This window comes from Arachis stenosperma, chromosome 2, assembly GCF_014773155.1.
Source record: "Arachis stenosperma cultivar V10309 chromosome 2, arast.V10309.gnm1.PFL2, whole genome shotgun sequence".
In the NCBI taxonomy this organism is placed as follows: domain Eukaryota; kingdom Viridiplantae; phylum Streptophyta; class Magnoliopsida; order Fabales; family Fabaceae; genus Arachis; species Arachis stenosperma.
Window position 1 is genome coordinate 8,351,479 of NC_080378.1, and position 16,429 is coordinate 8,367,907.

General features: G+C 29.6%; 2 protein-coding genes across 2 annotated transcripts; both read left to right on the forward strand.

The window, feature by feature from the left end:
- Nucleotides 1–4,522: 4,522 nt before the first annotated feature.
- Nucleotides 4,523–5,034, forward strand: LOC130960679 (ATP-dependent 6-phosphofructokinase 7-like). Its single transcript, XM_057886128.1, has 2 exons — nt 4,523–4,599; nt 4,816–5,034. Exons 1-2 carry the CDS (start codon nt 4,561–4,563, stop codon nt 5,014–5,016), a joined length of 240 nt encoding a protein of 79 aa, XP_057742111.1. The 5' UTR covers nt 4,523–4,560; the 3' UTR covers nt 5,017–5,034.
- Nucleotides 5,035–13,410: 8,376 nt separating this feature from the next.
- On the forward strand, nt 13,411–16,140 carry LOC130961486 (subtilisin-like protease SBT1.5). The gene has a single exon (XM_057887417.1). It carries the CDS (start codon nt 13,446–13,448, stop codon nt 15,852–15,854), a length of 2,409 nt encoding a protein of 802 aa, XP_057743400.1. The 5' UTR covers nt 13,411–13,445; the 3' UTR covers nt 15,855–16,140.
- The last annotated feature ends 289 nt before the right edge of the window (nt 16,141–16,429 follow it).

A 16,429-nucleotide genomic window follows, 5' to 3' on the forward strand; every position in this document is an offset into this window, starting at 1 on the left:
AATACTATTAGTCAGATCGTTCTTTGCAATCAACTGTACGATTTAAATTTGTAAAAACTCAATGGTGTATACAACTATTTCTAGCCCTGATAAAAAAAATCGATACAAATGTGTCATGCAGCTATATTTACAACAAATATTTTATATATATTAGGTTCTGAGAATCAGACCGGTTATTAAATCGTTTTAATTATTGGTTTATTAATTTATTGGTCTAACTAGTGGTTCAATAAAAAAATTATTTTAAAATAAAATAATAAATAAATTATAAATAAATATTTTAAAATTTAATTATAGTTTAATATAAATTTTAAAATATTTTTTAAATTTAAAACATTATATAAAATATCATCAACTAAATTTATATGATCTTATCAAAATACAAATTCTAAAATGATTTTGAATAACTATTATTCTCACTACGGTCAAACACAATATTTTCATAAAATCTTAAGATAAAAAAACCATAACACTACTACTCTTTTGGTTGGTTTTAGAAAACAAAACTTTAATCCTCTCAATACAGTAATTTCACATAGATTCAAAGCAAGTAAAACCAAAAAATTTTAAACGTATATTCCAAAAAATGATGAATAAACCAATCGTGAGAGGGGTTTTCACATAAACTAAAAGTTAGTTGACAGAGTTACATAATATAAAGTTGTCAAAATTATTATGATATTTTTTTACATAGTATAATATAATACTCTTTACATAGTATGATATTTTTTTACATATGCGTATGTTATATTAAATAAAAAAAAAGGTTTAAGAGTTAATAATGTTAATTTATATTAACTAGAATTTTTAGTTAGTAGTCTAATATTTTAGTTCAGCAGTTTAACATATTCTTTTAATCAATATTTTTAAATATTATTATTTAATTATTGATAAAAAATAATAAATTTTATTGATTCTATAATATTATTCTATTAAATATTCAAATTTTAATATGTTATATTATTTAATTTTTATTATAATAAATATTTAATCCTAAAATTTTTAATATCAGACATTTTAGTCTTTAAAATTTTAAAATACACAAAATAATTTTTAATATTTATTTTTGTTAGATAATATAATGTCCATTCAATTTAATCCATTTAATCAAAATAGCTATTTATTTTTATAGTTTTTCAAGTATTGTCTAAAAATCTTTTAAATTTTTCAAAAACTATTTTGTATTTCATTCTTTGAATTAAATTAAAAAGAACTATATTATCTAAAGAAATAAATATTAAAAACTATTTTATATATTTTAAACATTAAATATTAAAATGTTAAATTTTAAAAACTTCATACATTGACTTGGATAATTACTTTAAATATTATATTATAAAAAATTTGATCAATTAGGATAATAAATTGTCTTTATCAAATCTATTCACATAAAAGAGTAACAAATATATAGTCAAAATCTAGTCATGTAATAAGTAACCACCATGTAATATATCTGGCACCCATGCTTCTTCTTCTTCTTAATCAAGAATTCTTTCTCTTCTTTGAAGCTATGTATTCGTGTATTTGGGGAAACATCACCTCTTTTTTTTTTTTTATTAAATTACACATTTGGTCCCTACATTTTTAATAAAATTATAAATTAATTTCTATACTTTAAAAGTTTATAATTAGATCTCTAAAGAGAATTAAAATTTGCAATTTAGTCTCCGCCGTTCAAAAAGTGTTTGATTTAACAGAATATTTTCAGAATATTCTCTATTTTAAACATGTGACCTGCACATGTTTGACAACAGAGACCAATTTGCAATTTTAGTGAAAGTATGAAGATCAACTGTGTAATTTAATCATTTGAAGTGATCAAAAATCTCCTAGGCTATCTGAACCTACCCCGTACCTCCCCAACTCTCTCACTCTCACTTTCTCACTTTCTAAAACGACACCCGAACTCCACCTGTCTCTATCTCTCACCTTGGTTCACCGTTGCTACACCAGATCCACCGCATTTGTGCTCACGAGTCGGGTCTCGCCTCCTTTCTCCAACTCGCCTCTCTCATCCGACAACTTTTTCTTCTCTTCCAATTCCAATACTGAACACCGACGATAAATGAAAGAGAATAATTCCAATCCCAAGCATGCTCAAAAAGCGAACAACTTAATGACTAAGAAAAAAATAGCAACAAATCAACACAAAAATAGCAACTCAATTTATTAGTGAATTCGGCGTGGTGACGGATGCGAGAGGCACGACGATGGTGAGTCGAGGTGAGAGACAGAGAGCGTTGGGGTTGGGGTGCCATTTTGGAAAGTGAGAAAATGAGAGTGAGAGAGCTGGGGAGGGGTAGGGTGGATTCAGATAGTCTAGGGAGTTTTTGGTCATTTTCAAATGATTAAATTACACGATTGGTCCCCATACTTTCACTAAAGTTGCAAATTGGTCCCTATTGCAAACATGTGCAGGTCACATGTTCAAAATAGAGAATATTCTGAGAATATTCTGTTAAATCAAACACTTTTTGAACGGCGAGGACTAAATTACAAATTTTAATTATCTTTAGGACCCAATTACAAACTTTTAAAGTGTAAAGACCAATTTACAATTTTACCAAAAGTATAGGGACCAACTGTGTAATTTAACCTTTTTTTTGAGGATGCTCCCATAAAGATGCGTAAAACATCTTTTTGTAAAGACATTTATGTGTCGCATTATTATTGGACGTATTAATGAACCAATTATTTTTGAATTTCTTAACAAACTAGAATAAAACTGATTTTTTTTATAATAATAACAATAAACCTAATTGTTATCAGATCCGGTCGAACCGACTAATTTATATAATCCACTAGATCATGGTTTTCTTTTTGTTTTTTAAAAAACAAAAATCAGAAATATATTTATCTTTTTATCAAAAAATTTAAACATGATTCGATTTAGATTATGTAAATTGGTCGGATCAAATTGGATTTAATAATTATAGTACGGACAATTATGTTTATTATTGTTGCTATAATAAATCGATTTTGTTCTGATTTATTAAAAAATAAATTATTAACTAATTTAATAAAGATGTCTAATAATATCATAATACATATAAACATTTAAAAAAAAAGATATTTTTAGTATTTTTATCAAAATGATCTCCTTCTTTTTTTTTTTTTTTTACCTCTCTGTGTAGTCCGAATGTGGACCAACCCTCTCTTATTTTTATCAATGAAATAAAAGTCTATCTTCGCTTGAAAAGGACCAAAAGAAAAAAAAAATGGTAACCACCCGATCTATATACACGCAGAACATTTTTTTATAATAACTTTTTTTTATCGGTAATCTTAATTTATATTTTTAGAACACATCTGAGTTAAATTTTATTAAAATTATAACTTTGTTAATTACAAAAAAAAAAATAATTTACAACTTTGTTTAAATTAAATTCCCAGGTATCCTTACCACTTTAGAATGGCGCCTATAATAAGAATGACTTAAATAATTAGGACGTTTGTTGTTTTGTAAAATTGAGCTTATATTACTTAGCACTACACCAAATTAGATGAATAGCTACACTTGTTTTATGACCTTTATTTAAACAGTCGTTATTAAATAAAATGGTGACACTTATTTATATAATTTTTTTAGCATTACTAAAATTTAAGTGTCCAGTAATAAGAAACATAACAATTTGTTCATTTGCTTCTTTTTCTACTTATTTTCTATTTCTGATAACCATTTCTATTTTCCAAAACCCTAACTAATCCAGACCTGTTTTGGTAATCTCACTAAATAAAAAGTTTGTATATATATATATATATATATATATATATATACCCTCAAGTGTTCTGTTTTCTGTAGCAGAAGTAGCAGCCATATGGATAGATAGATAATAAAATGACAAATTAGAGAGGGGACGATATCACGAAGGAGCTTATAGATGTTTTATTCTTAGAATAAGCTTTAGCAGATTTTTAGAAGATGTGATCTGATAGTTATTGGCTTATTGCTGTTCCTTTCAAACAAGATATCATAATCATCAAAATCTTACTTGTATGCCACGTTCTTGGTGCAGAACTCAAATTTAATATAACTTATAAAATAAAATAATATAATATAATTTTAACTAAAACTATGTTCCCTCTTTCAATTTTATCTGAAGCTTCAAACTTTTACCTTCAAACTTTGTTTATTGTTGTGATCGGAGATTGGTATTTCTGTTTATTTTCCTTTTGTCAGAATCCAAACAATGGTTTTTATTATGTAAATGTAGGATGTCACATTTCATTCCTCATTAAAACATATGCTTAGGTTTTGTATAGTGATTTGTTTATTGGTTTAGGGAAGAATTTTGGTCAGCTGGATACCTGGTTCCATTTCTAGTTCCTTTTTTATTTTTTGTTGGGGATGAGGAGGAAAAGGGGGGTGGGTTTGCTTTTCACTAATTGCTTTCGAATTTCTTGTATCTTCTGCATAAAATAACCTGCCTTCCCTTTTCTGTTTTACAGATCCAACTTACATGATTCGAGCCATTCTAAGAAGAGATTCGAGCCATTCTAAGCAATGCTTCTGATAATGTGTACTGGACATTTCTCGCTCAAAGTATTGTTCATGGAGCAATGGCAGATTACACTGGCCATACAAGTGGACTTGTCAATGTAAGACAAAGTTATATACCCTTCTATGTAAGTTCATGATTGAACATTGCATTTGTTCTCTCGTTCTAACCAAAAAATAAAGCACATTTAGAAAGTAACTTCTATTCAGGAAGAAATAATAGCAGTAATAGCAGAGAGTAAATAGTAAACATTTTTTGGTAGCAAAAGTTGTGGAAATCTTTGGCCTAACTCTTTGTTGGGTTCATTTTTATGCAGAGAATCAATGAGAACCGGAATCATGTAGTAGTAACTGATAGAATGTGGGCTAGGCTGTTATCTTCGACGAATCAACCCAGCTTTTTGGGCAACAAGTGCTACAATGAAGATAACATCGAAGAAGAAGACCCATTAAACCAGCTGCTACATGGAGAATTTTCAGATGACACCTTGATTAAGAAAGAAATTAGCAGCATTTAACAATATGCTTCCTAAATGTTATTGTCATTCCTTCGTACCCCTTCACTATGCTATATGCATTTAATGTTTAGTAGTATATATGAGCTTTTTTCTTCTCTTTTATTTTGGGCCCTTCCACTCCATAAAATGGGTGGAAAAAAAATTAGCCTACATTGTTATTTTTGTAAAACTTGTGGGATTGAATTTGAATTTGTTGAAATACAATGTCATTTTTGGAGAATTCAACTTTTGATAATAGAAATCTTTGATGTTGGAGAGTTCACTAAATACAGGAAAAACTGTCACAGGAATAAGTAATTTAGTAACGGTTTTAAATCTAAAAACTGTCACTAAAAATATTGTGACGGTTTGAATAGTCACTAAATATGTCTAAAAAATGTCATAAGAACTAGTAACTTAGTGACAGTTTAAAATAGTCATGAAATATGAGAAAAAACTGTCACAGAATTTAGTAATTTAACGACAGCTTCAAAACGTCGCGAAATACAGTACAAAAAAACACCTTTATAAGTGTTACAAATTAGTGACGGTTTTATATTTTAAAAACCGTCACAAATAATTTAGCGACACTCCTTACCAACGGTGGTCCAAAACCGTCACTATATCAGCTGGCGACGCTCAAATCTGTGACGCTTTCTTTAACCGTCGCAAAACCATTTAGTGACAGTTAAAACCGTCACCAAGCATTAAAAAATACCGTCGCCAAAATACTGTTTTGTTGTAGTGTAGCTTGGTTATTGAGACTCTTATGATTTTCTCTAATTCATCAAGGATAACAAGAAGTTAAGATTTAGTTTGGTAAAAATTTTATTTTTTAAAATTAGTTTATAAAAATTAATTTTTAAAAGTTAATTTTTTTTAAATTATAGTATTATCTGAGTTTGATAAATTAAATTAAAAATAATTTTTAATAAGTATATACAATAATTATATTTAATAAAATAATTTTTAAAATTTAAAAATATTATAATAAACATTAATATAAGAATTAAATTTTAATATTAATTAATATATGAGATTATATTAAATTTTTTAATTTTGATAAGTATAAGATAACTTTAAAAAATTCTTCCTTAAATATTTTTTAAAAAGATCATTGTTTTTAAAAGTTGCAAGTATAAATATATAAATTTTTTATTTATCAAAGACAAAATAAGATGCGTTTTTAAAAAAGACAAGCAACTCTTTAAAAAAAATTATTAAACCAAATTATAAATAAATTAGAATATCTTTTGGGGAAGATGGGGTCAAATTAAGATTGATAATAAGTAAATAAATAATACCAACAATTAACAAAATCAAAATGCAAGTGATTGAAGAAGGTTCTAACATGGGTGAATTAATTTAAAAATAATTAAAGATGGCCCTTAATATATCATATGTGTTGTTGACTCCTCTTTAATGTGATTGTGGCCCATATTAATCCATGAATACTACCTGCCTTTCAATCACAATTGATTGGTTTCTTTGTTGTATTAAAGTCGTCAGATCCTCTTACCATTGACTCTTAGCTGGTGTGTTTTCAAAAGGCAGAGATATGCTGACCAAAATTAAATATATAGAAAAGAAAAAGGTAAAGACATGTATATGTAGTAACATTTAAATAAATCGGTAATGTTAGAAAAATAAAAATAAATTTATATTTATCTTATTTAATATTTATTAATTATAATAATTAATAAATATTAAATCTTTAACTATTTTTAACTAATTTTTTTAATTATCAAACACTTTTATAAATAAATATGCGACACTGTACGATTTATATGCTTTTAAATATATACGCAAACAAAATAGACTTTTTGAGTGTGTCGGTCAGGGTTGTTGGTGAGCAATAAGTTTTATTTTTCAGTTAATTTTTTTTATGATATTAGATACATAAAAAAAATTATATTTATAGCCCTGGTTAGCAAGCAAATTAAAACCTATTTTCAATTCTGTAAATACTTTATCGATATAGAATTACATATCCAACATAAATAACATAATATACTTTGAGTGTAATTTAAAAAAAATGTTTTGTAAATTTGTTTTTCTTTTTTTGCACAATAACAATATTATATTTTTTTTAAATTAAATACAGCAGGTAGTTAAGAATTAATCTGCAACAAATTTAAGTTTCATTTAAAAATTTATCATTGTTCAATTAATTACTATATCTATAAAACAGAATCAATTAACATATTTCAATCTTATTGATATATCAATCAGAATATATTTCCATCAAAGCATCACTAAAAAGATGGTTATAAATAAGTAGATTGAAGAAGTAGTAATTATTAATAATTACGTGCACCTTTGAATTTGAATAAAAAATAATGAGGGAACTATAAACTATAAAGTTAAAACTTAAAACACGTATGCCTTATGTATAATCGTGTCATGTGTGGGACATTATTGTTTTTAATTCCTGAGACAAACATAAAATTGAATCAACATATATAAACAATTTGAATGCGACAGAAAAAGTTGGTTTAGACATAAATATTTGTCTGTGTGTCTAACTCACCTTTTTGTGAGCCTATGACTTTTGCTATGATCAATTTCGAGGATAGGGGGTTGATTGGAACGAGTAATTACAAATTACTAATTAGTACTAAATTAGAGGGCAATAATTGAAGGAAGAGACAAGAGAGTGAAGAGAAACAATATAGAAAATGTAAGAAGGATCAATTTTTTATTGTAAATTATAAATCGTTTTCCAATCTAATCAGATTGTCATTAAATTTAACAAAAATCTTAATAAGGTTTAGACGAAATATGATTGAGTTTAATTTGAGTTTTTCATAGCTAGTATATTGTTCTAAAACTTATTTTTATTAAATAATTTTTTATAATTGATAACAAGGAAATTTTGATTAACTAAAAACTCCTTCAATTCAACTTCAAGTTTTAATAAAATATTTTTTCATACTAGCAAAGATAATAATTGTATGATGGAAAAAAATATGAGTTTACAAAACTTTAATTATTATTTAAAGCTTCATATATTAGAGAACGAAAAATGTTATTTGTACACTAAAATCAGTCATCAATATGTAATTTATTTTCAATATGTATTTATATTCCAACATATATTTTATATTAATCACTAACTTTGGTGGCTAATTTTAGTGTACACATAACATAACCAATTTGAGATATATATGTGTAAAATCTACATGCCTTGAGCTAAATGGGAAATGTTTTCTCATTAAGATCCCAAGGTTTTATCCAAATATTTTAAAAGATCATCTATTAAAATTTTTAAAATAGTAAGTTGTTGTGAAAGAAACAAATATGGAAACTGTGATCTTAATATATGATTAATATATTCAAAATTTTAAAAGTTACTATATTAAAAATTTCAATAAATATCATTAATTTTTTTATATAAAAATTACGTATACACAAAAAATTAGTTATCGTGTATTTATATATATTTATACGTATTAATTGACATATTTTTTAACTAAATAATCAGTCACAAAAAATACTCAAATATATATAGCATAACAAAATATTAAATACATATTTATATACAATAACTGATTTTTAGTATAAATATAACATAATTATTTTTTTATTGATAAAACTCTTATTTAAAATTTAAACTTGTTAGTGGTGCCAAAAAAAAAAAAAAAAATTCAAACTCGGTGAAATACTGAAATGGCCTAAAAGTAAAGGCTTCCTTTTGTTCTATAATCAATATTCATCATATAGTTACAAGATTCCTAATAATTGCACCTGCACTAATATTGCAAACTCCACATGTTTACTCCAATTTAACTACCAATCTTTTGTATCTTTTTAGCAATTTCTTTCTTCCTTTCTTTCTTTCTTTTTTCTTTTTTCTTTTTTCTTTTTTCTCTTTAGTTACATCCATCCTTGGACATTGTTATGGGGCCTCCATCCAATGCAATTATACTCTACACACTTTAGATTTAAAAATTAAAATCTTTTTCTTTCTCTCTTGTTATTAGAGATGGGTCACTCCCTTATCTCTAGTAACATATTTTGGCCTTTTCCTTTATTTTGTCCATTGATGATTAACCATTTTACAGCAAAGAGAATGATATAATAACTTATTCCAAATTCTTCCTTTCACTCTAATAGGCAAAAGTAAATTGAACTTGGATTTGCCACTTTACAAGTGTTTCAAATTCATGGGGTGGGAAAAATAATATAGAGAGGAAGAAAAAAAAAGTACCTTGTTTTATTGAAGGACCCCCACCCACCCACCAAAGGCAAAGATTTTAGTTAAGATCATCAAGATTTATATATAAGATTAAAGAGGAACAACAACTAGCCAAGAGGGGTCACCATCAACTAGCTCAATTCAAGAAAGATGATGATTATGTTATTTACATTCAATTAGTTTTTGTCTTATGAACATTAATAGAATGATGTACTTATTATTTTATTTATCATATGATATATTAGAATAAATATAAATTATTTTATCTTATAATAATAAAATATAAATAGATGATAAATAAAAAATCAGCCACATATATTTATATTATATTTTTTTAAATAAAAAACTCAACACAATAAGGTGGAGCATTTAAAAAATTCAGAATTACTATACAAACACTAAACAAAAAACTGTAATTATCTCCGGCATTACCATCAGATGGAACAAAACTAACCCATTCTTTATAGCTCCTAATATATTTATATTATATTATTAAACATTTGACTAATTGTTCAATTCAGTCTTAGTTGACAAAAATTTACAAACCTCCTATTATATAATTTTGAGACTTATTTTTTAAGAGATTAAATATCTATTACATTGAATTTTTTACATGGGTAAATATTTTTTTAGGTAAACACTCAAATTAATTCTCATCAGCAATTTTAGATTGAAATTTTAGTTCTTAATAAATTTTTATTATTCTAAAAATTCTTCAGAATTACTCCTAAATAAATAAGTTAGTCCTTTCATTGTTTTTATTAAAAAATTTTAATATACATATTTAATAAATAATTTTTTGAAAAATATTATAAACCAAATTACTTCCTTTAAAGTAAAACAATCTATTTGATGATAGTTATTTTAAAAATTTTAAAATAAATAAAATTTAATTAAATAATTTATTAGTAAAATAACTCAATAATTTTCTTCCCACTTATGACGGGCATGGAGACAAATGAAGTGAGACCCCACACTCTCTCTCTCCTTTTCTTAGTTTCACTTCAAAAACGTTGAATGATGACATTTGCTGAGCTACAATGTCGTCCTAAGCAGGCCCCATGCATAATGCATGCGAATTGCCAAGCTCTACCTTTTTTTTTTAAATTGGGATTTACCTAATTCATCTTTCTTTTCTTAATCTTCTTTTTAACCTCTTCTATATTGACTTTGTTACTTACTTACTTTGGAACAACAGCTAGATTGATGGATATACAAAGAGTAATTTTCGGGAGTAAGCAATTTTTAGTATTTTGGTTATTATTTGATTAAATTATTTTTAATAAATAAATTTTATTAATTCATATGTATAAATTTTAAAATATACGAATATAAACTATATTGATTTATGTATATAAATTATAATAAATATATGTACAAAATATATATTTTTTATATATAAAAATCTTTATAAATAAATATAAATTATTATTAGTCAAATACTGACTAAAAATATTAATATTTATTGGTCATATAATATTACTCGTATATATATAAATGTAAATTTTCCATATAATGTAAGTGGGTGGGTAGGTGAAAATTTTGTCACAAGAATGATTATTTTTATGCATTCTAGACTATGGACTGTATGGAGTAGTGTTATAATTGGTTAATGCTAAGGTGACTATTATTATAGTGATTACCATGATTATACAATTTTAATAATATTTAAAAATATTACTAAAATTAAAGTAATATTTTTTTATTTAAAAAATAAAAAATTGTAAAAATATAGAAAAATTAATCTTAATTTTAGTTTTTTTTTTCATGGTATCCTCCAACCCAACATGTCAAAGCGTCACGGATCTGAGCTCCATTTAAAAGTCTGCCGTTAACTAATAGGTTGCTGCATGTACAAGGCGAAATTCGAATCCCCAATATTTATTTAAGCAGACGAGTGCCTTATAATTTTTTTTTTTTAATTTTGCCTAAAAGAAATCTTTATTCAAGGTTTTTAATTTACATTGGTTTCTTCACATACCATATAGCAAAAGGTTAAATATTAGGGAGGTAATCAATTTGTCTTTCAAATAAACCAATACACCCATGTGACTAGCTATTTATAAGTGAATGATTTATTTATGGGACAACAAAATCAACACAAGAACTTGCAAATACACGTACATTAGGATATTTTGGTAGTCCTAGTGTTCTTTTTATTTGATACATCATACATCATGGGTCCATTACCATATGTAGGAATAGGCACTGGATTTTACAGACTTCAGTAACTACTCAATTTGTATCTATACACACACATTAAAATATGAAAAATAATTAATTCTACAGAGGAAATAAAATTTTCCCATAGTTAATTAACCCTAAGATAACTCAATGTTGAGACTTGAATAAATTATTTATTTTTGGTTACAGAATAAATTATTTAAATTTTAAAACAATATAATTTGGACTCAGTAAAGTCTAAGCCTGTGTGTAAGGTAACGAATTTGACATCTGACAGAGTTGTGGGCCGTGGGTACCCGCTAGAGTTAGCTGACGTCATCATGGACCCAATTATGGGCCTACGCTTTTATTGGGGCATTGATGTTTTCCTTCCAAACAAAAATTTATTAAAACAGGTTCTACAGAATCAGATGGGTTGGTCCTTCATAATGACTTAGTTTATTATTTAGCTCTGAGGCAGTAATTAATAATTTAATATTTTTGCCCACAACAAACACCTTTTATCTTTTCCATGTTTTTGGACTTTGGCAAATTAAAGTAAATTGTCTTTTAAAATATTCGTACAAATGAAAATTTTAATGAGATGAAATTAGTTTACTTAATTAAGTTTTTTGTTTTTATAAATATTTGCTTTTAAGTTTTAGTTTAAAAACAATTTTAAAAGTCTTATCATTATAGTTTCTACTGTTAATTTATTTTATTAAATACTAATGTGGAAGTTAAATATTGATTGGTCAAGTTTTGCCACGTTAATATAGGACAAATTAACAATAAAAAATGAAATATAAATTTTTTAAATTTTATTAAATACTTGTTTAGACGTTGTTAAGTTGATAAAAAAATATTTTTTTAATAATTTTTTTTTTTAATTTTTAGTGTATTCGATAAATTTTTAGCAGTAAAAATAAAAACACTAGAAAAAAACATCTTTTTTGAGAAGTTACAATTTATATATTTTTTTAAAAATATGTTTTTCACGTAATAAATAAAAAAATTACTTTTATATGGTTATATCCAAACATAATTGATAAATAAAAAGATATTTTTGTATGAGATATCCAAATATAAAATTACTTTTATTTTTTTTATAAGATCTTTTGAAAAAAGATAATTTAAAAAAAATTTTAAAAATTCACCCAAACAAGTCCTAAATTAAAATTTGAAAAAAAATTATATAAAGACCAAAATAAAAAAATAAAGACCTTATAAAAATAAAAGCTTAATTAAAGTTTATTTATTTATAATAAAATATATTCTTATATTTTTAGCAAAAAAATTAGAAATAAATATTTTTTACTAAATTATTCATTGAAAGTATATCCTCTCAATTTTTTTAATTATTTAGTAAAGTGTAATTTTTTATTGTTTAATATTTTTTATATATTTTTTCTTTTATCTTACCTAAAGAATATAAAGTAAAAAATCACATTTTACTAAATATATGTATTTTTTTTTTCTATACATAATGCATGCATAGGGGATGTGTTAGAATTAGATGTAGCCAGGCAGTGGTAGTTTTCTTTTCCCATGGGACATTTTTCTCTGTGTTGGCCTTAGTTTTTTATGACATGACAGGTGCCATGCTGTGTCCACTACAGTGTCTGTCCTCCATGCACATTGCAGACCCACAACAAGACACCATGCCCACTCTCAAATCCTCTATCACTGCTTCATGTATTTCTTAGCTACCATAATTCCAACTCACTATCCACACACCATTCCTTCCTTCCTTCACCCCCTTTTTTCTCTCTTGTATTTTATGTCATGTACAAGTGGTAGATATTACATTTTCCCATTAATAGTTATACAATAGCTTCTTTTATTACTTACAAATTAACTTTCATATGGCACTTTATTTATTAAAATGCACTAGGACACTATACCCTATGCTCAAAACTCCACCTCACCCTCCTACTACTGCTTAGTAGTAATAAGTAAAGTAATAATAGATTAGTAATGTGGGTCTTCTCCCAATAAACACTTCCCTTCCATTGAGAAACAAATCTAACTCCTCTTTATATCCAAGTCCCCTTCACTCTTCACTCTTCAGTCTTCACTTCACCTAACAATGGCAAACCCTCCCATTTTCCTCTTCCTTACTATCTTCATTGCCACACTTCTGTGTTGTTGTTCTTCTTTTGAAGAAGAAAAGAGAACAACATTCATAGTCCAAGTCAACCACAACCTGAAGCCTTCCCTTTTCCCAACCCACACTCACTGGTACCAATCCACACTCTCTTCACTACTCTCAACCAAAACTACAAATGGAACAACATCCAAACACGCCCTTAACAACAATAACCCCATTCTCCACACATACGACACCGTTTTCCACGGCTTCTCAACAAGACTCTCACCTTCAGAAGCAAAGAAGCTCCAGACACTCCCTCACGTGACAGCACTCATCCCTGAACAAGTTCGTCACGTGCACACCACGCGCTCTCCTCATTTTCTCGGCCTTCAAACCGCCGCTAAGACCGGCTTGCTCCGGGACACCGATTTCGGCTCTGATCTCGTCATAGGAGTTATCGACACCGGAATCTGGCCGGAGAGGCAGAGCTTCAACGACCGCGACCTAGGTCCCGTTCCCGCCAAATGGAAAGGACGCTGTGTTGCTGGAAAAGATTTTCCGGCAACCTCATGCAACCGGAAACTCATCGGCGCAAGGTTTTTTTCCGCCGGATACGAGGCTACCAACGGGAAGATGAACGAGACATCGGAGTACCGGTCGCCGAGGGACTCAGATGGCCACGGCACGCACACGGCGTCAATCGCCGCCGGAAGGTACGTTTCTCCAGCTTCGACTCTCGGTTACGCGGCTGGTGTCGCCGCCGGCATGGCTCCGAAAGCCAGGCTCGCGGTTTATAAGGTGTGCTGGACCGGCGGATGCTATGACTCCGACATCCTCGCCGCCTTCGACGCCGCCGTCTCGGACGGCGTCGATGTAGCGTCGCTCAGCGTCGGTGGCGTCGTGGTGCCGTACCACCTCGATGTCATTGCCATTGGAGCGTACGGCGCCGCATCAGCTGGTGTTTTTGTCTCGGCTTCCGCCGGAAACGGCGGTCCCGGTGGCCTCACCGTTACAAATGTCGCCCCCTGGGTGACAACTGTTGGTGCCGGAACAATTGACCGGGATTTCCCCGCTCATGTGAAGCTTGGAAATGGTAGGGTTATAGCTGGTGCTAGTCTTTATGGTGGTCCGGGTTTAATTCCGGGTCGGATGTACCCGGTTGTGTATGCTGGATCCGAATTAAGTGGCGGTGGAAGTACCGGTGGTGGTGATGGTTATTCGGCTTCACTTTGTTTGGAAGGTTCCTTGGATCCCAAGTTAGTGAAGGGGAAAATTGTTGTTTGTGATAGAGGGATTAGTTCTAGAGCTGCTAAGGGTGATGTTGTGAAGAAATCCGGCGGAATTGGCATGATTTTGGCCAATGGGATATTTGATGGTGAAGGTTTGGTGGCTGATTGCCATGTACTCCCTGCTACGGCCGTTGGAGCGATCGGAGGCGATGAGATCAGGAGGTACATTGCAACTGCGGCGAAGTCCAATCACACTTCGCCACCAACTGCAACTATTATGTTCAAAGGTACTAGGCTTGGTGTTAGGCCAGCACCTGTAGTGGCATCATTCTCAGCTAGAGGGCCTAACCCCGTATCAACAGAGATTTTGAAGCCTGATGTGATTGCCCCTGGGTTGAACATCCTTGCTGCGTGGCCGGATCGGGTTGGCCCCTCTGGCGTCCCATCGGATAAGCGCAAAACCGAGTTTAATATACTCTCTGGAACCTCGATGGCTTGTCCTCATGTTTCTGGATTGGCAGCATTGTTGAAAGCTGCGCATCCGGATTGGAGTCCGGCTGCTATTAGGTCTGCATTGATGACCACTGCTTATGTTGTGGACAATAGGGGTCATGCCATGTTGGATGAGTCCACTGGGAATGTTTCCTCAGTGTTTGATTATGGTGCTGGCCATGTTCATCCTGAGAAGGCCATTGACCCTGGTTTGGTCTATGACATTTCGGATTCCGATTATGTGAACTTCTTGTGCAATTCAAATTACACCACTGACACTATCCAAGTGATCACAAGGAAGAAAGCAGATTGCAGCGGTGCGAAGAAAGCCGGACACGCCGGGAACTTGAACTATGCTTCAATGTCAGCAGTGTTCCAGCAATATGGCAAGAAGAAAATGTCCACGCACTTCATTAGATCCGTGACCAATGTCGGCGAGGCGAACTCAGTCTACAAGGTCACCATTAAGCCACCGGTCGGGATGAAGGTTACAGTGGAGCCTCAGACCCTGTCCTTCAGGAGGGTGGGTCAGAAGCTGAACTTCCTTGTTAGGGTGCAAGCTAGAGCAGTGAAGCTTTCTCCTGGAGGCTCAAGTATAAAGAGTGGTTCCATAGTTTGGTCTGATGGCAAACACACTGTCACAAGTCCCTTGGTTGTGACAATGCAACAGCCTCTTGATTATTAGTGTTGGAGGTTTTTTGTATGTAGAAATTTTGTGCCTTCTACCCATCTTAGAGAGATTTTATATAAAAATCTAGCTCTATATATATAAATATATGTATGATAGAGAAAATGTTTGGTTTTCTGAAGTTTTTAGTTTTCATATTCCTAAGAACTGATGCAGGGTTGATTGTAAGAAATTAAGAAAAAAAAAGGTATGGAGGTATTAGTAAGACATAAAGGTATTGAAGTATATTTTCCCTGTTGTAAAATTAAGGATGTTGCTTGTATAAAATGAAGTGTTAAGAACATGGATATTGAGATGATGCTTTTTTTTTTTTTTTTTTTGAGTATGAATACGTTTTGATCTTTGTTATTTTGTTGTGGTGAAACATTTGATTGCACCATGCATGAAGATATGATAAATGTTTTATGCTTAGATCAATAACATTTTGCTGTTATTTTCTTTACTAATTTGTATGTATCTCATAGACTACACATTTTGAAAATCTATTGCATGTTTACTGATATAGGGTCCATAGATATGGTTTAAGGATAACAATTTAGGGATTCTTAATTCTTGAAATAAGATTCTTAAAA